Here is a 25,552-nt window from a genome sequence, read left to right on the forward strand (position 1 = left end):
GCTAGAACAATTTATATTTTCTTTATCATTATTATATGCAACTGTCCATTTTTCCACACTCTTGCTAATATTGCATTAGTCATTTTTAATTTTTGTCAGTCTAAGAAAAATTTTCATTGCTCAAAGTAACTTTTATTATTGAGGAAGAGCATCTTTTCTTATGGTTAATAGACATCCAATTTTATATTCCTATCCTTTGTTTTAATGTTGGAGTTGTCTTACCTTTAAAATATTGGTAAAAACTTTTATATTGTAAGTATATTAACTTTTTGTCTTAGATTGTAAATATTTTTCCAGATTATCATTTGTCCTTTGACCTTGTAGACTGGTTGCCATGTGGAAATTTAATTCTATGTAGTAATGGTCGTTGATCTTGTCCTGTGTCATTTCATTTATCTGATTCTCTGTTCCTTCACTGGTATGAAGTTACTTCAGGTACTGTAGCAAAGCAGTATATTTTATATATGGAAAGGCAAGTGCCTCTTCAATAGTATTCTTTTGTAGCTTCTTTTTTTTAGGTAACCTTACACATTTCTCCTTCTCAAATGAAATTTTTAGTGTATTTGTCAGATTTCCCCAAAATTTCTGTTGGTGTTTGATTAGAAATGCCCTAAAGGTATAGATTAATTGGGGGGAAAATGATATATTTACAATAATGAAAACTCCCATAGAGTAACATAGTATGTGCATTTACTTAGCTCTTTTATATTTTTCTGTAATTTTTTAGTTCTTTATTCATAGTTTTGAACATTTCTTGTTAGGCCAAATACTGTATATTATATATGTGTATATTAAATGTTTGTATTATAAACATTTACATTTATTTTGCTTGTATGGATACATGAATATGTAAGATATGAAGGGGATATAATTGTAAATGAAATTGTTTCCTTTTTAAATTACTATCACTGGCCGATTTTTATATATTAATCTTCTTTTCAGCAGTTTCACCATCTGATATTTTTAAATTATTGTAGATGTGAATGTCTACTGATGCTTAATATGAGAGAATTGGTTAGCAAAAGTAGTCACAGGGACTCTGTGATTTGACCTCCTTTGGGCATGTCCTTGTGTAATTGTTGTGTATTGTTGGCATACAATAATGAATTCACAAGAACTTGTGGATAGATGTAGAAAATACAAGTGGCGTTATAATTCAGCTACGCTTTGACAATATTATTACCTGTGACGGGATGCAGAGGAGTCTACTGAAGGCTGCTATAGTAGGGAACAAGGGCGAGGCGTGTTGGCAGCCTCAGGCTCACGCTTTAATCCAGCTTTCATATAGTTTTTAAATATGGCAGATGAAGCACAGTCAAGGGCCTGTATTTTTATTAAAGCAAAAGTATGTTACAGAGATGACTTTAATAAACCCTATCGATTTCACTTTAAAAATTCCTAACCTGCTTTTAAAAAAGTCCAAAATGAATTATTTCACACTTGACTTTTCCTAAGGGGCGCTTTGCTTCTTTGAATAAATAGGCACAGGTGGTATTTAAGTAATGAGACCATTGTGGGTTTCCCAAAAGAAGGAAACAATCAAAATGAGTGCCAGTAGGCGGAGATGTGGGGGTGGAGCTTTGGAAAATGTGGCCTGTGTTTTTGAAACTTAACTTAGACCACTTATTATTTGTAAGTCAAGTGTGTGAATCTGGTCTGATAATATATTTTAGGATAGAAGTTTATGCATCAGAGCACTCTCTTCAAACTAGTAACCATCCAAGGGTTTAATAGAAATTATGAAATCCTGAGGGAATTAAAGAAGCTACCATCAAGTGTACCATTTAGGTATTGTGATAATTCCACATTTTTTTTTTGACTGTTTAAAATGAGAGAAAGACTTGAGTTTTTCTAAATTCCTAAGACTAAAGAAGGTTATTAGTTTGTCCTCAATTTCTAAATAAGGAAAAATATGACTTATTCTTAATCCACTTTTGGTAGTATTTCTGACCCTGTGTATAGTATTACAAACTCTGTGGACACTGTTCTTTTAATCTTTGAAGACATATAAGTAGGTCACAGGTAGATGAACATCAGGAAGTTATCTATACCTGAAAAATAATTTTCAACTCACGAGTACATAAAATTCTCATTTTTATATGCATTTTGTACTTGTTTCCCAGTATACTTGTAAAATTTATAATTCATTACATTTTATTGTAGAGAATTGTAGAATGAGTCATTGTTACAGACACCTTTTTTAAAGCTAGAGAATCAGTGCTGGTCTTAGAACATGGCTAGGTGTAGCCTGGTGGTAGGAGTCAGACCATGAACATATAATGCAGAGGCTGCGGCCTAGAGCCACACTAGTTACTGGTGTGGGGCAGGTGCCAAGGGACGAACCCAGGAGCAGGATTACAAAGAGGTCCAGGCGGGCAGAGTTCCATCTGCCCAGACGTGTTGCTAGAGTATGTGGTAACTAGGTAAGCAGAGTGCATCAAATCTTTAAAGCAGTAAATAGAGAGAGAGAAACCGAAACTTGAGACTAGCAAGGTCATGGAGAATGGAGGGGCTTGTAATATTCAGAGATAGGAGCACACAGACAAGTCGGCATTATAGAGAATGCTCGTCAGCAGATAGCAACTTCCAGCCAGAGAGCTCTGGAACTCAAAGACAGGAAGGAGAAAAAGAGAAGGTAGAGTCAGTGGATAAGTTGTAGGTGTAATGGAAATGCTGCAGAAACTGGAGTGCTAAGGAGATTGCAAAAACAAGGACCCAGGCCCGTGGAATACATAGGCCATGGTTTAGGTCAGCTCCCGCTGTAATGTTGAGAAGGCAAGGCTGAGGGTGTCAGAGAAGCCCAACAGTTTTAGTTTTGAGAGAGGGGGATTGTCAAATCAGGGGACCTGGGAGACCTCAACATACTGCTAGTAGTTATAATGCTTTATTCTGAACTCTTCAGCTTGAGCGGAACAATTTCAACATCTCATACTTGAAAGAAATGCTGGATATTTCCTTTTGATCATTTTAAAAAGTAGATTATAGGGCTATTAGGTTAGTGTCACTTCTTGAGTCACTTTTGATAAATGGACAAATGAGAATTTGTCCATTTCATCTAAGTGTTCAAACTTACTGGGATAGTTTATAGTTTTTAAAACCTAATATTGTTTGTACCTTTGTCTCTTTCCCCCTGATCAGTCTTGCCAGAGATTTGTCAGTTATATTAATCTTTTCAGGGATCTGCAGACCAAAGCCTGTGGGCAACATTTTGCCCACTTCCTAATTTTGCAGATAGACTTTCTTTGGAATACAGACATGCCTTTCTGTTTATGCATTATCTGTGGCTGCTTTTGAGCTACAGTGTAGGGTTGGGTGGTTGTGACACAGACTGGCCTGTAAAGCCTAAAATATTATTATCTGACCTTTTACAGAAAAGCTTTCCCACTTCTTTATTAGGAAGCACTTTTGGCTTAATTGATCTTTGTAGTTAATGTTGTGTTTGTTTACATCTGCTTTCGTATAGTTTATTGTTCTAACTTACATTTTATCCTGAGTTCATTAATGTTCAGCTGTTCTTTTCTAATGTAAGCAATTAAAGCCATGAATTCTCACTATATATTGAATTAGCATTATTCCCAAAGGTTTCAATTCTGATTATTTCTCTTTTTTATTTATGCTTTCTGTTCACAAATTATGAAGTTTTTTTTTTTCCTAATATGAGAGGTTTTTCCTTAGATCTTTTTCCTAATGATTTCTAACTGAATTACATTGTGATCAGAGAACATGATTTGCATGATATGGCACCCCACTCCAGTACTCTTGCCTGGAAAATCCCATAGACAGAGGAGCCTGGTAGGCTGCAATCCATGGGGTCGCAAAAAGTCGGACATGACTAAGCAACTTCACTTTCACTTTTCACTTTCATGCGTTGGAGAAGGAAATGGCAACCCACTCCAGTATTCTTGCCTGGAGAATCCCAGGGACCGGGGAGCCTGGTGGGCTGCCGTCTATGGGGTCGCACAGAATCGGACACGACTGAAGCGATTTAGCAGCAGCAGCAGCAGCGACAGCCCTTTAAAATATGGAGAGATGTTAGTTATGGCCCTGTATGTGGTCAGTGTTTTAAATGTGCTTCTGCAGTTGTTGTTAGAGTGTTCCGTGTGTGTTTGTTTTAACAAGCTTTTTAGGTCTGTTATTCAAAACTTCTGTAGACTGAATTTTTTATTATTTTGTCGGCTTGCTCTATCAGTAACTGAGTTGTGTGTTAAAATCACCTACTTTGATTGTGGAGTTGTCTGTTTCTCTTTGAATTATGTAGTGGCCTTATTGATTTTTTAATAATGCATTTTTAAAAATTTTTTGTGTTGATATTAATACATGTGCTTTCTTTTTGTTACTAATTGCTTGTTACTTCTTTTTCCATCCTTTTACTTTGGTTTTTCTGAATCTGTGTTTTCGATATATCTCTTGTAAATACTGATAGTTGGGTTTTTAAAAAATCCTGTCTTACATTCTTTGTCTTTTAATGCAAACATTTGGTCCATTTAAATTTATTACAGTGACTGATGTTTTGAATTTATTTCCTTTATTTTGTATTTCTTCCCTTCCCCTTTTTCATATTTCACGTTTACCATCTGGAACTAGGGTCCTTTAGCTTGAAGTGCGTTATCTGGAATTTTCTTAATGAAGGCCTACTGTATGCAGACTCTCTCCTTGCCTACCCTATTGGAAAATATCTTCATTCTGCCCTCATTTTTGTTGTTATTGTTGTTCTGTCGCTAAGTTGTGTTCGACTCTTTGCAACCCTGTGCACTGCAGCATGCCAGGCTTCCCTGTCTGTTACTATCTCCTGGAATTTGCTCAAACTCGTATCCATTGAGTCAGTGATTCCCTCCAACCACTTCATCCCCTGTTGCCCCCTTCTCCTTCCCTCATTCTTTCCCAGCATCAGAATCTTTTCCAGTGCCTCAGCTCTTTGCATCAGTTGGCCAGAGTATTGGAGCTTCAGCTTTAGCATCAGTCCTTCCGATGAATATTCAGGGTTGATTTCCATTAGGATTGACTGGTTGGATCTCCTTGCTGTCCAAGGGACTCTCAAGAGTCTTCTCCAGCATCACAGTTTGAACACATCAGTTGTTCGGTGCTCAGCCTTCTTTAGGGTCCAACTCTCACATCTGTACATGACCACTGGAAAAACTATAGCTTTGAATACACAGACCTTTGTCAGCAAAGTGATTTCTTTGCTTTTTAATGCACTGTCTAGGTTTGTCATAGCTTTCCTTCCAAGGAGAGAGTGTTTGTTTTTTTTTTAATAGTAAAGCAATTTATTTTCTTGGGTTGACAACAGATAAATCTCACTTGAAATGTGGCAGTAAGTTTGGGTAGAAGAGGAGGATATTGGCTGTATTAGTACTGAGATATTGATGGGTATACATCTGAGGCAGCATATTTTCAAGAGTTATTTTCTTACTACAAATCATCTGCCCCATTTCCAGACTGTGCATCTTGATTTTTTTTAATACATATATTTTTTATTAAAGTATAGTTGACTTATGATTCAGGTACAGCACAAGGTGATTTGGTTATACAAATACAGATATATTATTTTTGAAATTTTTTCCATCGTAAGTTATTACAAGATACTGACTATAGTTCCCTGTGCTATACAGTAGACCTTTGTTGCATATCTATTTTTTAATTAGAAATCTAGCATTTTATTCATACTGAGTCAAACAAGTGGAACCAAAATGTCATAATTTTTTAGTTAGGAAAAAATCTTTTCTAAAATATATTTGTTGTACATATTTATATATATATGTATACAAAAGCTTTTCTCAGTTCAGTTCAGTCGCTCAGTCACATCCAACTCTTCGCTACCTCATTCATTGCAGCACGCTAGGCTTCCCTGTCCATCACCAACTTCTGGAGCTTACTCAAACTCATGTCCATAGAGTCAGTGATGCCATCCAACCATCTCATCCTGTCATCCCCTTCTCCTCCTGCCTTCAGTCTTTCCCAGCATCAGGGTCTTTTCCAATGAGTCAGTTCTTCGCAGCAGGTGGCCCAAATATTGGGAGTTTCAGCTTCAGCATCAGTCCTTCCAGAACTGATTTCCTTTAGGATGGACTGGTTGGATCTCCTTGCAGTCCAAGGGACCCTCAAGAGTCCTCTCCAACACCACAGTTCAAAAGCATCAATTAATTCTTCGGCGCTCAGCTTTCTTTATGGTTCAACTCTCACATCCAAACATGACTACTGGAAAAACCATAGCTTCGACTAAACGGACCTTTGTTGGCAAAGTAATATCTCTGCTTTTTATTTATTTATTTTTTTTTGCAGTTTTCATAATTTAATGAAAAAGTATTGGTAAAAAGGTGACATTTGAAAAAAGACAGTTTGTCTTTGAAAACTGGACTATATAAGACAAAATGAAAAAGATTTAACAAGAAGGTTAAGAGGTAATACTTCAAACAACAGCAAAATGTAGCTTTTTAATATGCTGTCTAGGATGGTCATAGCTTTCCTTCCAAGGAGGAAGTGTCTTTTAATTTCATGGCTGGAGTCGCCATCTGCAGTGATTTTGGAGCTGAAGAAAATAAAGTCTGGCACTGTTTCCACTGTTTCCCCATCTATTTGCCATGAAGTGATGGGACTGGATGCCATGATCTTAGTTTTCTGAATGTTGAGTTTTAAATCAGCTTTTTCACACTCTTCTTTCATCAGGAGGCTCTTTATCTTTAGTTCCTCTTCACTTTCTGCCATAAGGGTGGTGGCATCTGCATATCTGAAGTTATTGATACTTCTCCCGGCAACCTTGATTCCAGCTTGTGCTTCATCTCGCCGAGCATTTCTCATGATGTACTGTGCATATAAGTTAAATACGCATAGTGACAATATACAGCCTTGATGTACTCCTTTGCCAATTTTGAACCAGTCTGTTGTTCCATGTCCAGTTCTAACTGTTGCTTCTTGACCTGCATACAGATTTCTCAGGAGACAGATAAAGTAGTCTGGTATTTGCATCTCTTTAAGAATTTTCCACAGTTTGTTGTGATCCACACAGTCAAAGGCTTTAAGCATAGTCAGTGAAGCAGATGTTTTTCTGTAATTCCCTTGCTTTTTTCTGTGATCCAGCAGATGCTGCCAATTTGATCTGTGGTTCTGCTCATTTTTCTAAATCTAGCTTGTACATCTGGAAGTTTTCATTTCACATACTGCTAAAGCCTGGCTTGAAGGATTTTGAGCATTACCTTACTAACGTGTGAGACGAGCACAGTTGTACAGTAGTTTGGCTTCTTTGGCATTGCCTTTCTTTGGGATTGGAATGAAAACTAACGAGTCCTATGGCCACTGCTGAGTTTTCCAAATTTGCTGGCATATTAAATGCAGCACTTTAACAGCATCATCTTTTAGGATTTGAAATAGCTCATTTGGAATTGCATCACCTCCTCCAGTAGCTTTGCCTTCATTCTTAATTGCTACTCATTTTGGGTATCTAATTCTATATTGTCATTTACTTTCTGTTCGTAATCAAAAGTATCATTTCCTTGGCCCTTAGCTTTCATTGTGTTTAGAAGCCAGTGGTTAGGTGACTATTGTCTGCTTTAGACGTCTTTTTTTCCTATGCCCCAATTCTTCTTCCTCCTTAATTCTTCTCTCCTTCTGACTTCTCAATTTTTCTTGGTCATTTTTACTATATTACTCTTTTAGTCATATTTGCAACTCCTTTTATCTCTTTAAATGAAGTCCTTGAGGGTCTGTCTGCTGGTTTTTACTTTTGACTCCTTCTTTCTTTGTTTAATGATTTCTATCTATGAGCTCATATTTCTTGAAACTGTGGGAATGTTTTGAGAGTTAGGAAGAAAATGGACTCTCCTAGAGGTTTCTTGTTTTTGCTTCTACCAGGCACCTGTACTTCACACACTACAACTCTGGAGCCCCATGAAAGTGAATTCTCAGGCTGTTGGTGTGAATTAGGGCTGAAAATCCATGTGAAGAGCTGATTTGGGTTTATGAAATTCTCTCCTAATTAGTAATAAAGTTCAGGACAGGTAATTCTCCTTGCATTTCCCGGTGGGCAAGGGGGGACCGTGAACAGGTGTATTTCTGATTCTGTCTTACATTTCGCTGTAGTACTTGCGTATTATTTTTCACCTTTGTGGAGGAAAGGTCTTTTGACTCTTCAGCCTCTCCTTTGATGGGTTCTGACGTATTTCTCTCACTCTCTCCCCACGCTCACCAGCCTAAGAAGGTGGTGAAGATTGAAGCTCAAGTTCATCTGGTTTGACATCTGTCCTCAGCTTAGTCTTTTGAGATATGGTCTTCATTCATTTTGGCTTCAGTAGTTCTTACTGTCTTGCTGGCTTATTAATGTAAAGATATTTTTTCTTTCTATTTTAGTCAACATTTTTCCTGTGAGAAATGTGAGAAGGGCCAGGCATGGTACATAGCCCTCCCTGTGCTGGAAATGAAAGTCTTGATTGCCCTCTGAGCCTCCCTGTTACCTAGCCTTCATGTTGTAGTTTTATGCTAACACTTATGTGAAGCTTAATTGAAAGTCACACTCATTTGATTGTCAAAGATTATCATTTTAAATACTCCCAGCAAAGACAGTTTTAAAATCTAGTTATAAATAATAGAAGGCTAACTTTAAGAAATCTTTTCACAAAGATATGAATGGAATTTTGGTATTTTTAGCTATGAAAGTAGGAAGTGGAGGAAGTAAGTAAACCAATGAGGGAGACTATCTTATTTTATACTTCTAACAAAATTAGAAACTTAGAACTTTTAAAAAGCTAGCTTGGTGCTTCAGTGACTTAACTACTGGTTTTGGAGAACTTTTTTTTTTTTTTTAATGCATCATTGTTACTGATTTAATTATTAGCAACGAGGATTATGAAATCTAGAAGATAGTTACAGAAAATACATTTTTGAGGGGAAAGCTTGATGAATTGGCTTCCTATTACAACTTGGAGTGAGCTACGGTTATTTCTCTAGCTTGGTTTTTCTGCCAGAAGGCTCTCTGAGGGCCTGGGGAGTTCAGTATAGTTTTTTGGTCTGTTGGAGCCTGAATTCAGTTTACAGAGATTGCGTTCTGTTTGTTTTTCTTGTTTTCTGGTAGGATGATGGAAGGAATACTAGAACACTGTTTTTAATTTATGTTGAAAAGTTGTTATCTATGGTTGTGCATGAGCTTGTACCTCTGAAATGTTGTCAATTAAAATATCTTACTGACAATTAGAATTTCTCCATACTTACTTAGGTTTATGAGCACAAAAAAGAACCAGCTACATAACAAGCAACTCGAAAAGGATATTTAAAAGTCATTGTAGCTACCACTAAGCTGCAATTGAAGTTAATTTATGTAGGAAATTATTCTTTGAAGTATATTTTACTTTTTGCTCCTGTAACATTGTGCTTATCAAAAGCACTTTGGGAAGAAATTGATCTACTGATGATTCTTTAGGATGGGAGGGAGAAGGCTGAAAATAATTTCTTCCTATTATGCTTTTATATTCAGCCATGGGTTTAAAATAAGAAACCTGGCCTTAATTGCTAGTAGCCATATTACAAGCATTCAGTTCAGTTCAGTCACTCAGTCATGTCCGACTCTTTGCAACCCCATGGATTGCAACACACCAGGCTTCCCTGTCCATCACCAACTCCCGGAGCTTACTCAGACTCATGTCCATCGAGTTGGTGATATCATCCAACCATCTCATCCTTTGTCATCCCCTTCTCCTCCTGCCTTCAGTCTTTCCCAGCATCAGGGTCTTTTCAAATGAGTCAGTTCTTCACATCAGGTGGCCGGAGTATTGGAATTTCAACTCAGCATCAGTCCTTCCAATGAATATTCCAGGCTGATTTCCTTTAGGATGGACTGGTTGGATCTCCTTGCAGTCCAAGGGACTCTCAAGAGTCTTCTCCAACACCACAGTTCAAAGCATCAATTCCTTGGTGCTCAGCTTTCTTTATGGCCCAACTCTCACATCCATACATGACCACTGGAAAAACCGTAGCTTTGACTAGACAGACCTTTGTTGGCAAAGTAATATCTCTGTTTTTTAATATGCTGTCTAGGTTGGTTATAACTTTCCTTCCAAGGAATAAGCGCCTTTTAATTTCATGGTTCCAGTCACCATCTGCAGTGATTTGTGTGTCTAGGTAGTAAAAATTACAATGTAAAGAATACTTAAATACATTCATTAGTCAGTATTTATTAAGCTCACAACCCATGCCAGAGACTGACAAGCCAAGTCTCTGCCTTAACATAAAAAAGTAAAAATACAGCATATGTTAAGTGAAGGAAAGGAGGTTATACACCTGTGTTCACATGTATGTACACAAAGGAATATTGGAATAATATGCATAAAAATATTAATAGTCATTCTGGATGGAATGCATGTTGCATTTGTTTTCTTTTGCTTCTCTTTTCAAAACTTTTTTAAAAAAATTATTGTGAATAAAGTGGGATGTCTGGGTCGGGAGGAAGAGTAAATGCCTGATTCCTTATCAGAGGAGAATGAGAATCGATACTAAAACAACTTTGTGGCAAGTGTGCCTTCTCACTTCTTAGAGTCCTTGGAGGTAGTGATATTATCCTGTTTTGCCTCAGAGAAAACTAAGGCTCTGAGACGTTTTTACATGTCCAAAATTACACAGCTGGTAAGTGATGGAGCAGACTCCTCCTACACCTCTCTGCCTTCAAATCCTGTCAGTTTGCCGTCAATCATGCCTGGAATGGGTTTCTTGCTTTTTAAAAAAGTCTGATATACCCCTTGGCAGTTTCTTACATCTATTTAAATTGACAAAATTATATGAAAAAACATTTTCTAGTCTATTAAGCAAATTATAGACTTGGAGTTTAGGATAACATTTGATACTTAAATTTTTAGAACTGGTGTTTGGTCAATGAGCAACTCTATATTGGCAATATTTAACACTTAGATAAAAGAGTAGAATTACATGAAATTAAAACACATTTGCTCCTTGGAAGAAAAGCTATGACAAACCTATACAGCGTATTAAAAAACAGAGACATCACTTTGCCAACAAAGGTCCGTATAGTTAAAGCTATGGCTTTTCCAGTAGTCATGTATGGATATGAGAGTTGGACCATAAAGAAAGAATTGATGCTTTCAAACTGTGGTGCTAGAGAAGACTCTTCAGAGTACCTTAGACAGCAAAGAGATCAAACCAGTCAATCCTAAAGGAAATCAACCCTGAATTTACACTGAAAGGACTGATGCTGAAGCTCTAACACTTTGGCCACCTGATGCAGAGTCGACTCATTGGAAAAGACCTGGATAACTGGGAAAGATTGAGGGTAAGCAGAGAAGGGGGTGACAGAGGATGAGATGGTTGGATGGCATCACTGACTCAATGGACATGAGTTTGAACAAACTCGAGGAGATAGTGAAGGACAAGGAAGCGTGGTGTGCTGCAGTTCATGGGGTCACAGAGAGTCAGACGCAGCTTAGTAACTACACAACAACAATCTCAATCTTAGAGATTTGGTAATTCCAAGACCTTGTTTTTCCTTTTTAGCCCTCGTGTGTGATAATACTTCATTATCTTTTACTAAGTGATTTTGTAAATATTTAATAAATATCATTTACTTTTTATTCCTTCCTAAGAATTTTCATGTCAGTTCACATTTAAAAATATCTATCAGATGATGTATATTCAGTTTTGTAAATTAATTTATTTTAATTGGAGGCTAATTACTTTACAATATTGTAGTGGTTTTTGCCATACATTGACATGAATCAGCCACGGGTGTACATATGTCCCCCATCCCAAACCCCCCCTCCCATCTCCCTTCCCCTCCCATCCCTCCGGGTCATCCCAGTGCACCGGCTTTGAGTGCCCTGTTTCATGCATCGAATTTGGACTGGTGATCTATTTCACATATGGTAATATATATGTTTCAATGCTATTCTCTCAAATCATCCCACCCTTGCCTTCTGCCTCAGAGTCCAAAAGTCTGTTCTTTATATCGGTGTCTCTTTTGCTGTCTCACATATAGGGTCATCGTTACCATCTTTCTAAATTCCATATATGTACATTAATATACTGTATTGGTGTTTTTATTTCTAACTGACTTCACTCTGTGTAATAGGCTTCAGTTTCATCCACCTCATTAGAACTGATTCAAATGCATTCTTTTTAATAGCTGAGTAATATTCAATTGTGTATATGTACCACAGCTTTCTTATCCACTCATCTGCTGATGGACATCTAGGTTGCTTCCATGTCCTGGCTATTGTAAACAGTGATGCGATGAACATTGGGGTACACATGTCTCTTTCAATTCTGGTTTCCTCGGTGTGTATGCCCAGCAGTGAGATTGCTGGGTCATAAGGCAGTTCTCGGAGAAGGCAATGGCAACCCACTCCAGTACTCTTGCCTGGAAAATCCCATGGACAGAGGAGCCTGGTAAGCTGCAGTCCATGGGGTCGCTAGAGTCGGACATGACTGAGCGACTTCACTTTCACTTTTCACTTTCATGCATTGGAGAAGGAAATGGCAACCCACTCCAGTGTTCTTGCCTGGAGAATCCCAGGGACAGCAGAGCCTGGTGGGCTGCCGTCTATGGGGTCGCACAGAGTCGGACACAACTGAAGCGACTTAGTAGTAGTAGTAGTAAAGCAGTTCTAGTTCCAGTTTTTTAAGGAATCTCCACACTGTTCTCCATAATGGCTGTACTAGTTTGCATTCCCACCAACAGTGTAAGAGGGTTCCCTTTTCTCCACACCCTCTCCAGCATTTATTGTTTGTAGACTTTTGGATAGCAGCCATTATGACCGGCATGAAATGGTACCTCATTGTGGTTTTGATTTGCATTTCTCTGATAATGAGTGATGTTGAGCATTTTTTCATGTGTTTGTTAGCCATCTGTGTATCTTCTTTGGAGAAATGTCTGTTTAGTTCTTTGGCCCATTTTTGGATTGGGTTGTTTATTTTTCTGGTGTTCAGCTGCATGAACTGCTTGTATATTTTGAGATATATTCTGTTTTAGTTAAGGAAATATTATCACCATATTGTATAATCAGATCCCTTGGTTTCTTATAAACAAAAAAAGATGCAGAACATTTTTTAACTTTTTATTTTGCTTATTTTCCATAAATTCTTACACTTAAAAATAAATAAAGCATGTAAATACATAAAACCAAGATGACTGTTTTGATTAGTTTGAGTTCTGAGAGGTGTAGGTGACTTGATTTTCTTCTGAAATTAGGCAGTAAGACTAATTAGGAGTAAAGGGTATTCTGATTTTCATAAATTGTGATCTAACTACATAATGATGTGACATTTTTATATTCTTAAGTGAAACATTTTCTATATTGATGAAATAAAAATACTTATAACTTGTGAAACTTTTGAAACGCAGCTCACCGTTAATGAAGCAGCCGCTCAGCTCTGTGTAAAGGATAATGCCCTGCTGACAAGAAGAGATGAGCTTTTTGCCCTGGCCAGGCAGATTTCTCGAGAAGTCACCTATAAATATACTTACCGAACCACCAAGTAAGTGTTTAACTGACAGTATTTTTGCAGTTTGATAAAGTAGAGCTTGAAACACAATCCGTTCGTTGATAGAGTATATTTAAGAAAAGTAGAAGTGTAATTAAATAATTCTGTCAACAGTGAATTTTCAAAACATTGTTGCTGAAGTGGTTTTCGTTAATTCGTTTAGTCCTCTTGTACTGTCTTTTGAAAGATAGTTCCCTAGCACTGTAGCATTGGTCTGGTAGTGGTTCTCAACATTCTCCTCTCACGTGGAGCTTTGGTTTTGAGTGTGATGAAAGGATTTAGTTAAGCAGCATTTATAGACATTGGTACACTACACAAACTCCAGGAACTTTCTGAACTCTCTCTGAAAGGAATGTGTTTTCTTTCGCAAAGTGTTTGCCGATCTGAGGGGCTTCCCTAGTGGCTCAGACGGTAAAGAATCTGCCTGCAATGTGGGGGACCTGGGTTAGATCCCTGAGTTGGGAAGATCCCCTGGAAAAGGAAGTGGCCAACACACTCCAATATTCTTGCCTGGAAAATCCCATGGACAGAGGAGCCTGGCAGGCTACAGTTCCATGTGGTCACAAAGAGCTGGACACAATTGAGCAACTTCACTTTGCCATCTGATGAGATTAGCTAAAGAGATAAAGACTTCATTACCCAGTATGCAAAGGAAAATTGGAAAATACTAGGTTACTAGTGAGTGAAGTATGGAATATGTGTTTGAAATAAAAAACCCCATGTTGAAAAGCAGTGGTGATTTTAAAATTTAATGTAAACATACACATAATATATTCTTCATCTTATCCTCACTTAAAACCTAAGCATCGTCTATAGATAGAGGAACATTTTGATTTTGTTCACTTGGCTTCGTGTGGACCCTGATTTCCAGTGCAGTATCAGCTGTTTGCCACTGCTGCTGTGAGGAGCTGAATTAGCATGACTGAGTGTATGTTGAAAAGACCGTATCTTGAGCGCCCTTCCCAGCTCTAATAAATCACATCCTCTGGGGATGGAACCTTAGAGTCCAAACTTTCACAAGCAGCTGCTGTGATTCTTGTGCGTGTTCAAACTTGAAAGCCACCTAGACAGGCACTTGGTTTCATCACCATTATTTTCCCTAACTCATGATGGCTTTGTCGTCTGTTCTGTCAAGAGCCCACATACTTAGAAATCAGCAACAAGTAAAATTATGCAAAATAAACAATCAGGGTAAGAATATACAGCAACATTAGAGGATTGTTTATAAGATTTTCTTTTTTTTTTTTTAGTTGAGTGTTCAAGAGCTGATTTTTGTGAGGTTTTCTTCACTGTATTATACAAAATTTTCTTTCTGACATTTACACAAAATTTTCTTTAATCCAAGTAGTACATGTACATGATATATGAAGTCTTATAGTACACAAGGCTTATTGCAAAGCAGTTACCCTGCTCCCCCTTCCTTCTGAATACTAAGACCCAGAAGCCACTGCTTTCAGCAATTTTTATTTTTTATAGTATTTATTTACATTTGTATATTTTAAGTTAAATCATTTTAGAATACAAAAGACTTTCACATTATAAGTTGAAACTCAGTAAAGAGCTGATGCCAAAAGTTGCGCTCTCGTTTCTGTCTTCTTCCTCTGTTCCTCTTCTCACTGTTAGTACTTTTTGTTAGTCTCTTTTTCATCCTTCTAGTGTTTGTCTGTGTGCATGTATTTCTCACTTATACCTTTTTTTTGGAAAAAACAGGAAGTAGCATGTGTCTGCATTATGTTGTATTTCATTCTTGGTTTACCATGTGCTAGAGGTCTTGCTGTATTAGTACAGATCCATCTTTGTCACTGTTTTTCGTTTATTTGTTTTTTAACAGCTGCAGGAAACTGCATTATGTGCATCTACCATGATTCATTTAACTAGTCCCTTGACGGACACATGAGTTGTCTCTAGTCTTTTGTCATTATAAGTAATACCACAGGAACCTCATACATATTTTGTTGATTCTGAGATGTGTTTTTCCACATTTTAACATCTTTTGTGTTGAGGTATAACTTAAAAATGTATGACTCGCCATGGTTGACTTGGCAGTTACATTTGCTGTTTGTGTATGTGCTTCTGTGGGATAGATTCCCAGCAGAGGGGTACCTAAAGATCAATGGAAGTGCACGTATGGTTTTGACAGGTAGACAAAATGCACTTTAATCTCATGTAGCCTTAAGCATTCATCCTAAATGGTCATTGTTGTCACTTTATTCTAAATTGTACTGGTCCATGAAGGCTCTCATAGAGTACAGTCCTCGATTTTTCCCCTTTTTCATTTTGTGGTCCTCATTAATACTGGGTATTCTCTGTGTTAGGCATTCTTAGGTAGTGGCCTTTTATAATGTATCATGTACTTGTGTTTGTCTGTTTCCCCATTGTTAACTTAGAAATGATGAGAAGTCCCTTTTTCATTATTTAATGTTCATTATGAATGTCTTATTTCTGGTGGCAAGGTTCCAGAGTTACTTGTTTTGGTGGAAGTTTATAGATTTAGATGCCTTTAGAAAAAATGTATTACCTTCTCAAATTTTTCTCTCTCTCATTCCCCTCAGGTCAAAATGTGGAGAGAGAGATGAATTATCCCCGAAGAGAATTAAAGTAGAGGTATGATTATGTGTTATAGTGTTTGCTTACTAGTTCAACTGAAAAAGAAAGAATGGTCCCTCCAGCTAGTGAGAAAGTGTGAACTGTGGAATCTGAAAAATGGTACAGAATTTGGTCACTTTGAAGTATCCATAGTAATTTGAACTAGGTACTCAGAAAATTCCTAGAAGGAAACAACAGTGATGAGCTTGGTGCCTAGTCAGTTTATCAAAGGTTGATTTGTAAACAGGTGTTTCTTACACGGTTAAAACTCTTTACTGGTTAAACAGTTCCTTTTATGATTTTATTTACATCATTAGTCATCAAGTAGACTTAAAGGAGCTAAAGTTTAATTTCTATATATTAAATATCTGAGAGAAGTGACACTTTAGTAGCTATAAGTTATGAAAACTTCACTATAATTAAAAGCCTCTTTTAGGGTATCACTTCTGAGGCTGTCTTTCTGATTTTAGACCTGTGAGTAGCAAGGTGAGTTGAGCAAGAAAAATATGTTTTTCTTAGGGCTCTCAGAACCGGTTTCAGAATGACTGCTCCTTAATTTCGGAGAAGGCAATGGCACCCTACTCTTGCCTGGACAATCCCATGGACGGAGGAGCCTGGTAGGCTGCAGTCCATGGGGTCGATAAAGTCAGACATGACTGAGCGACTTCACTTTCACTTTTCACTCTCATGCATTGGAGAAGGAAATGGCAATCCACTCCAGTGTTCTTGCCTGGAGAATCCCAGGGACAGGGAAGCCTGGTGGGCTGCCGTCTGTGGGGTCACACAGAGTTGGATACGACTGAAGCGACTTAGCAGCAGCAGCAGCAGCTCCTTAATTTGGATTGATACTTTTCCAAAGGCCAGTCTGAAGCAGAGCAGGCAGCTCCTTTTTTTCTTGGACAGGGGAGAGAGGTCATTACTCTTGGTCATTCATTATTTAATTTCTTGTTAAGGAAAACAAGCTGTGTTTATCCTAAATTTCCATAATCAGATTATTCTTGCTAAGCATCTGATTGCTTGCAATAATTTTTCATTTATACCAAAGCCAGAGTTAATCTTTTAAAAACATACATCCCTTTCTTGCTTAAATCTATTGGCTGTCTACTGTGCCTAGAATAAAATCTACACTTTTTCCTGAGACACCGAAGACCCTGCACGAGCTGACTCTGACTCGACTCTCTAACCTCATCTGCTTCCACACTTCCCCATTCTTACTGTGTCCCAGTTCCACTGACCAACCTTCTGTTGCTGGAACACGTCAAACTCATGTATGCCTCAGCGCTGGCTGGTTGTTGCCTCTCCCTGGATCTCTCTCTAAATCTTCACATGGCTTCAGCTTGTAGTTGAGTTTCCTCACAGTTCCCTGCTTCCCTCTCTAAAGAGGCACTGTTACCCCATCATCACATCTGGGCTCTTTGTCCTGGCGTGGCTTGCTTGTTTTCATAGCACTTAGCCATTTCTGAAACTGTTATGTATGTGTTTCTGATTTGTTACTGGTCTGCCCCATTAGGTGAAAATAGAGCTCTTATCTGTCTGTCCTCTATTTTACTTAGTTTATAGTAGTGCCTTGTACTTAGTAGGACTTAAAATCTGTTTGATGAAATCATGAATGGCCATGAGTAAATATCTTTGCATTCTAAAGGCTTTAGCTGTACACAGTGGTTTTCACAGAAGAAAAATGTTGTCCAAAATGAGCACCTTTTTTAAAATTATGCTTATGTTTGTAATCTACTTCAGTGTTAACTCTGGAGTAGTGTTTAAGATGGGTTAACCTCACACATAGTACTCAGAAAACTTACTGAAATGACCTAAGGCCATCGAAAGAGCTAACTGGTGAAATATTTTCTCCTGTTGCATCTCAAAATAATGAGTAAGAGAGGACCCCTGTGGATTTATCTGTTAGTGACTCTGCCTCTAGAAGGGAAGCTGGATCAACAAAGAGACTACCAAAGGGCATGTGCCATTGGAGGATTTAGAGGCAGGAAGGTACAAAGCCTACCCTGTGGCCGGGAAAGGTAACCAGTCAGCTGCTGGGTTATTAGAGAATATGTCTGCATCTCTTTCTCACCATTGACCCTCCACGCCATTGTGACTCAGGCCGTTCTCACATTTTCAAGCCATGGTTTCTTTTTGTCTAGCTTCAGAGGTCACCGGTGAACACTGAAGTCTGAGATCTTGAATCTCATGGACTCTTGGAGCTATAGTGTTTTCTTGTTAGGCTGTATTGATAAGTCTTTCTGACCCTCTCAATAGCCCTGATCTGAAATGTAAGCTTATTATTTCTGTATCCAGTTACAGTGTTTCGGATTTCTTTTTAGGAGCTCACGGTGTTGGGTTGAAGTTAGAGGCGACCCTTCCAGCCCTTTATGTTCACTAGAGATATTTGAGTTATGCCTGTGTTTTAAGTTGCTTCAGTTGTGTCTGACTCTTTGCAACCCTGTGGACTGTAGCCCACCAGGCTCCTCTGTCTATGGATTCTCCAGGCAGAAATACTGGGATGGGTTGCCATGCCCTCCTCCAGGGATCTTCCCGACCCAGGGATTGAACATGCATCGTTTAGGTCTCCTGCGCTGTCAAGCAGGTTCTTTACCACTAGCGCCGTCTGGGAAGCCCCAATTGATTAGTTCTATATGAGATTAGTTTATTACTTTACTAGACTTCTCAAAGCCATTTGCACAGTTGTGGATTTAGAATTAAGATAATCATTGTTTCCTTTTTCTGTGAATAACAGTTCTAACCCTTCCTAAACAGACAAGTGACTAATAAACCCCAAGTGTTCTTATAGACAATAAACTCTTGATTTTAGAAATGAATAGGGACTTTGGCTTTGAATTTAGGACAGGTGTTTACTTTTGTTGGTTTTTTGTCTGTTTTTGCTTAGTTTTTTTTTCTTTAAACTTGTGTATTGCAGAGCATTGATTTATGCAAAACGTGTGTTAATGCCTGTGTGTATACCTACACAGGTGTATAGTGTAGTGTGTGATGCTTTGTAAAATACCCAGTACTGGCATAAATGGTGTTATGTGCCTGTCCCCGCTAGGCATTTGAAATTCTCCTTGTACTCTGAGTCCGATTTGAGGTCCTGGAGCTGTCCATTTGGTTTCGGAAGCCGATACTGAGGTAGTCAGTATTGGCAGTACAGGGTTACTGCTCCCCTGAGAAGGCTTCACCAAGCATCATTACTTTCTTTATGTCTACCTTCTCTGTGGCTGCTGGGCAGGGGGAGAATTTCTGGCATGAGAAGAGATGAGGGGAGGCTTAACGAAGAGATACCATCTGAGCTGGATTTTAAAAGAAGGGTAGGATTTCAGAAGATAGGGATGTGGGGTGGAAAGTGTAGGGGCATTGCAAAGAAATACCAGCATGGGCAAAGACACAGAGGTAAGAAAATACTCTGTGTGTTTAGAGAACAGTAAGACCAGTTTTTCCAGAATATGTGGCTGACACAAAGGACATCATAAGTCTTTAGAATTCTTTGAGTATACTGTTTGTCTTATTTCATTTGAGTATTGTTTTGTGATTCTTAGCTCATTAATTCTCTATTAAGAAAAAGTTATATAAAAATAAGCTTAGCTTATTGTAGTGTAAGATTCCTAATTACTAGGCTCAAATTAATGAGTTTTTTTCTCTTCATCTTTATTTTTCTAAAATTTTTGTCAGCAACCAATGAGCATATATGCCAAGTTGCTAAGTTTTTTCAATCTTAAAAAGATCATTTTTAAGATCTGTAACATTGGAGAACAAAAAGAAATGTAATGTCTGATAGATGAAATAGAAGTAACTCAAAATAGACATGTAAAGGAAAGAGAAACATTTTCTTTTGCGCCATTTTCAATGCATGAGACTACACTAAAAAGCTAGTGCTTTATTCAGGCTCAGTTGCTGCTGCTGCTGCTAAGTCACTTCAGTCATGTCCGACTCTGTGCGACCCCATAAGTGGCAGCCCACGAGGCTCCCCCGTCCCTGGGATTCTCCAGGCAAGAACACTGGAGTGGGTTGTCATTTCCTTCTCCAATGTAGGAAAGTGAAAAGTGAAAGTGAAGCCACTCAGTCGTATCCGACTCCCAGCGACCCCATGGACTGCAACCCACCAGGCTCCTCCGTCCGTGGGATTTTCCAGGCAAGAGCACTGGAGTGGAGTGCCATTGCCTTCTCCTATTCAGGCTCAGTAGCTGTTGCCATATTTTCCTGATCTGTTGGTGAAGGGTTGAATGGAACAAAATGTTAAAATCCTTGTCTGGTTTTTCTCTTATTATATACAGAATATATTATATATATATATAAAAATATTTTAATAAAAATATATATTTTTATATATCTATATGGTTGTTCCCCCTAATAGTTAACTAGTATACATGTTGCAAAGTACTCAGGATAATCTCTTATTCTTGAATAGCGTTCCTTCCTGTAGGGATGTAAGACATTAAACAACGTAGAAGTTTGGAACTTTATAATTCCTAGAATATATGAGATAGTCACAGAGGAAAAAGCCTGCTGACTTCCGGAGGCCTTGTTAGGGTAGCCTGTGACCTATTATACAGCCTCTGGGGAAAACCTCTTTGGCCCCATATGTTAGTGAGGTTTGGGAATATTTCTCCTGTTGAGGCTAGATCACCGTCCTCTGTGAATCCACTTTCAGCTAAAACGCTAATGGATTATCACGTTTATTCTTTTTCATCAGAGACCTCAAAGCTAGCTCTGGGTCATTTGTGGAAATAACTGATTTTATTAAGTCTCTTATATGCCTGTCCCTACTAGGCATTTGAAATTCATTATCACAAACCTTGTCTCCTCTGTATGAAGGCTTTATGAGTTCCACTTACAGCCAAGGAGAAACCCAGAAAGGCTCAGAAACTTACCTGCCTTTTAACATTGCTGTCTAGTAGCCAGAGCCTGGTCTTCAAATCTAGGTCTAACTTGTAAACTTTAAAGCAGTACCACTCTCCTGGGTGCTAATGATCATTTACAAAGCACCTAAGGTGTGATAAATGCTTTCCTCCTGCTAGTATGGTAAGAATGGCAAAATGTGCACAAGACTGGCGGTCTTAGCAGAGGGGAGAAAGAATGACAGTTATTATCTAATTCAAGGAAGGCAAACATTTTGAGTAGAAAATTTAACAATGTAAGTTACAAAATGTTTTTAAATATAAGATAACACCATTTGACATACTCATTTTTTAGATTGAAGAAAAAACGGTGCATTGGGAAGATTAGCAGAATAAATCAAGAAAAATTAGTTGGAGTTTTTTATACTGTGTGACAGAACGTATTTAAGAAGGCTTGATTGCAAGTTAAGGGAGATGAAAAATTAAGAGCCAAAGTCCTTGTCTTGCCTCCCTCTCAGTTATAACATCCTGAGTGGGTTAAGTTGATATCTTTTCTTTTTTATCAAGAGCACATCCTATGAACAAACCCTGCCATTTCCTCCAGTGTAATAAGTATTATCGTGGAAGAGAGAGAGGGTGAGTGAAAGCACCAGTCTTAGCCCGGTGGTGGCAGCTGACTGAACGGACTGCCAGTGTTCAGTCTCGTCTGTCAGCTTTCTTCGCTCCCTGAAATTGCTGGAGACTAGGCAAAGAGATGAGAGGTGACAGTCTTCTTGATCCTGTGTGGGCTGGGAGTGCAAAGCAATCAGAGATAACTGGATGAAAGAAATGACGTCTGTTAATAGAGACCAGAAAGTCAGAGAATTGGGGCTTGAAAAAGAAGGACTTGGAGGAAACATCTGCTTGCAGTCCCAGTGGGCTGGGGGTGGGAGAGTGAGGAAGGAGGGGGAGGAGGGTCAGAGTATCCACCCACACTGTTACTAAGCTTGTTGAAAGGAACGCTGGTCTAATTTGATGTAGACTCTTCCCCTCTGGATCAGAAAAACAGAAGCATTACAATGTGCTATTCATACAGAAAGTGTGAGTAGAAAAAGGGAAAATGCACGTGTGAGACTAAGAACATCTGTTGGAACAAGTCTTTTTAAAGACAGCCAAGCAGTGGTTTTAAAGCGAGTTGCTAGTATTTGGTGGGAAAGGATGAGGAGGAGTTGGGGTGGAGACCAATGAGATGAGAGTAATTAGGTCAGGAGCAGCATCCCACCCTGTATCTTTTAATTTCTCAGTGCTCAGACTCAGAGTCTCTCCAGTAAGGGAACACGGTGATTAATGACAGCAGCCAAAAATGGCAGGAAGACAAATTGCTCATAGCATGGTACAGCTGGTTCCTGGGGAAAAAGCTTCAGAAACATACTAAGAGTCTTGTACCAAACGTGATTTGAAAAGAGACCATTTTCTTGGGAATGTTCTCACTTTTATTTCTAAGTTGCATGTTTTGGGGCGCCTTAAACTTCCTTTATATGTCATGAAGTGAAGGCCTCTCAGTCCAGTATTTTCTCATCCATGGTGAACCGTTGAAAGACTGGGACAAAATTGGAATGAGTAAGGAACCCAGCTGAGAGAGACCACTGACCTGTGTTGTTTACTGCTTATTGCATGCTTTTCTTTCTCTTTGTTAATGATGGAACAGTGTTCATTTTGTAAAAACTTTTCCCATGTTGAGGTTGAGGTTCTCCCAGCTTTTCAGAATCCTCAGGGTTAATAATCCTGACAGTGGTGCAGCCGTATATTTCTATAGCAATGTGCATTTTCCAAACCTTTACCATTTGCATTATTTTATTTAATCCCCACAAATTTCCGTTGAGCAGTTAAGCTATTTTTTAATCTCCATTTAAAAACTGGAAGCAATGAGGTTAACTTTCCATTCATCTGTTGATGGACATTTAGGTTGCTTCTTGTGCCTTGTAATTAATTGTAAATAATTAATTGTGAATAATTGTAAATAATGTTGCTCTGAACATTGGGATGCATGTATCTTTTCAAATTAGTGTTGTTTCTTGTGGATACATACACAGGAATGGCATTGCTGGGTCATGTGGTGGTTCTGCACTACAAAGCTACAGTAGTCGAAACAGTATGGTATTACCACACAAAAACAGACAAATAGATTAATGAAATAGGGTAGGGAGCCCAGAAATAAACCCACACACCTACGGCCAGTTCTGCAAGGAGGAGGCAAGACTATAAGGTGGAGAAAAGACAGTCTTTTTAATAAGTCATGCTGGGAAAACTGGATACCTACATGTAAAAGAATGAAATTAGAATATTCTCTAACATTATATACAACAGTAAGCTCAAAATGGATTAAAGACCTCAAGGTAAGACCAGCTGCTATAAAACTCCAAGAGGAAAACATAGGCAGGACATTCTTTGACGTAAATCATAGTAATGTATTATTTTTTTGTATCTGTCTTCTAAAATAAAGGAAATAAATGCCTCTGGTTAGTTTCACAAAAGTGGCAACTCAAGGATTTTATGGTTCTGACATAGGCTTTGAAGCCAATGTCTGTAGCTATAAAATGAGGGAACTCTAGGGTTGTTTGTGGGATAAAATGAAACAATACAAGTAAAACACAGAACATAGTTAGGAAACTGGTTGATTGTAGGCACCTGAAAAATGATAGCTGCTCTTACGGATGTTATTTTCTGCTGGCTTATCTCATTGAACTTTCGAATTTAAAGGAGGATTTGTTAAAGATAAAGCTGGGTTTTAGGTCTAAATAAATTCTTAGGTGAAAAGTGGAATGACTAAGAAAAGTGTGCTTTTCATTTAAATTATATACACTTTTATAAAATTCATTCTAGTTCAGTTAATGATTGTATTCTATGCATTCCTTTAAGCCCAGGGTCCTCGGTCTTGTACAGGCCTAGAAAGGTGGCTATTCTTAATTTAAAAAGACTGATTATATATCAACCCACCATGGAGGTACATAAGACTATTTCAAGATGTTAAATTTATTTTCTCTTGACTCTAAATTACTTTATTTCATGTCTATGATTTTTTTTTAAATGGACAATTATTAATAATTATTAGGAAATGAATTTTAGTAGACACAATATTTGAAAACATGAGATTGGCGGAGGAGAAATAATTTTTTGAAAAGACCCTGATGGGGAAAATATGAATCAGTGTTTCATACTTGAAATTGTATAAATAATTTGTTATTACATCTTTTTTTGCTGTTATTATATAACAACTTTAGTTTTTCATAATTTACCCTACAAACATAAAGCTTTATCAAACAAGGAGAAAAATGTTTTGGATGTTAATAACATCTTTGAGGATCTCTTGAGTAATTTTTAGTAGAGTTAGTACAACCATGTTATCATGATGTTTGTAGTTATAAATTTTATATGGAGCACTAAACAGGCACTCAAGGATCTCTTGAGTAATTTTTAGTAGAGTTAGTACAACCATGTTATCATGATGTTTGTAGTTATAAATTTTATATGGAGCACTTAAACAGGCAAAGAAATTTGATAAAATTAGTAAATGGATTTGCATGTATATAATATGTATATATGTATGGTATAAAATGGAAATAAGTTGAAGTGTTACCCAAGAGTAGAGTGCCTCAAGTACACTCTACTTAATATAAGAATAGATATAAATAAGTATATATAAGAATACCAACTGATATATTTATTCAGTAGTTATTGTATGCTAAAGGCAATATCTCATTTGCTTTATCTCACAACAGTCCTGATAGATAGATTCTCTTATCCTGATTCTCCATATGAAGAAACTAAAGTTCAGAAGGGTTCAGTTACTCATCCAGTGTCATGTAGTTAGTAAGTGGTGGTGGAATCAGAACACAGGTACAGGTCTTTCTGATTCCTCACCTCATTGTCTGTCATGTGAAATGGTAAAGAAGAAATGTTAAGTCAGCCTGGAAGAATTCTGCAGAAATCTGGGTTGGAAGTTTACTTTGGATCTTTACCACATTACATGTAACAAAATAGATTCCAGATAGGTTAGAGAGTTAACATTTGAAAAATGAAAGAAACAATAGAACAAAACTTTAGAAAACTAGAGGGTAGATTTGAGTTCCTCTCAAATCTCCAAAAGCGAATGTCTTTTGAATTGTATAGTAACAAAAGAAATCACAAAGTAAAATCTAAGTGTATATTCAGTGTAGCTACAATATGTAAAGTTAAATTTTTTTGACTATCAAAACAAAAATACAAATTGGCAAAAATTAAGAAAACAACACCCAGTACTGGCGAGGAAAACTGTCATACTTTGCTTATGATACAATAGAGCAGTAAAGGCCCTTGAGGAACACATGTGATGGGCATAAGTGTTCATCCTTTTGTACCAATTCCACTTCTGGTAATCTGTTGTATTAGATCATCTAAACTATAGAAAATGTTATTTCCATGAAAGTATTTTTGCAGTATTTTTCATAAAACCAAAAATAAGGCAAATAATCTAAATGTCCAATATGAAGATGATGATTAAACAGTCAGACCACCAGATGAAATGTTATATAATTATTATTATCAGTGATCATAAAATCTGTGTTTCAGTGTAAAACACTGTGAATGTATAAACTTTTTAATCTTTTAACATGTATGTTTTATTGAGGTTGCAACTGTGGAAATAAGGT

The 25,552-nt window shown here is 37.6% G+C and overlaps 1 protein-coding gene across 4 annotated transcripts in view; it reads left to right on the forward strand.

The window, feature by feature from the left end:
* NAB1 (NGFI-A binding protein 1) overlaps positions 1 to 25,552 on the forward strand; it is a 49,660-nt gene that overhangs the window by 15,413 nt on the left and 8,695 nt on the right. For all 4 annotated transcript variants that reach the window (XM_070359685.1, XM_070359684.1, XM_070359679.1 and 1 more), the window contains exons 3-4: positions 13,334 to 13,467; positions 16,026 to 16,077. In XM_070359685.1, the coding sequence (XP_070215786.1) occupies positions 13,334 to 13,467; positions 16,026 to 16,077 (186 nt within the window). The remainder of the gene's footprint in view (positions 1 to 13,333; positions 13,468 to 16,025; positions 16,078 to 25,552) is intronic.

This window comes from Bos mutus, chromosome 2 (genome assembly GCF_027580195.1).
Source record: "Bos mutus isolate GX-2022 chromosome 2, NWIPB_WYAK_1.1, whole genome shotgun sequence".
Lineage (NCBI taxonomy): Eukaryota > Metazoa > Chordata > Mammalia > Artiodactyla > Bovidae > Bos > Bos mutus.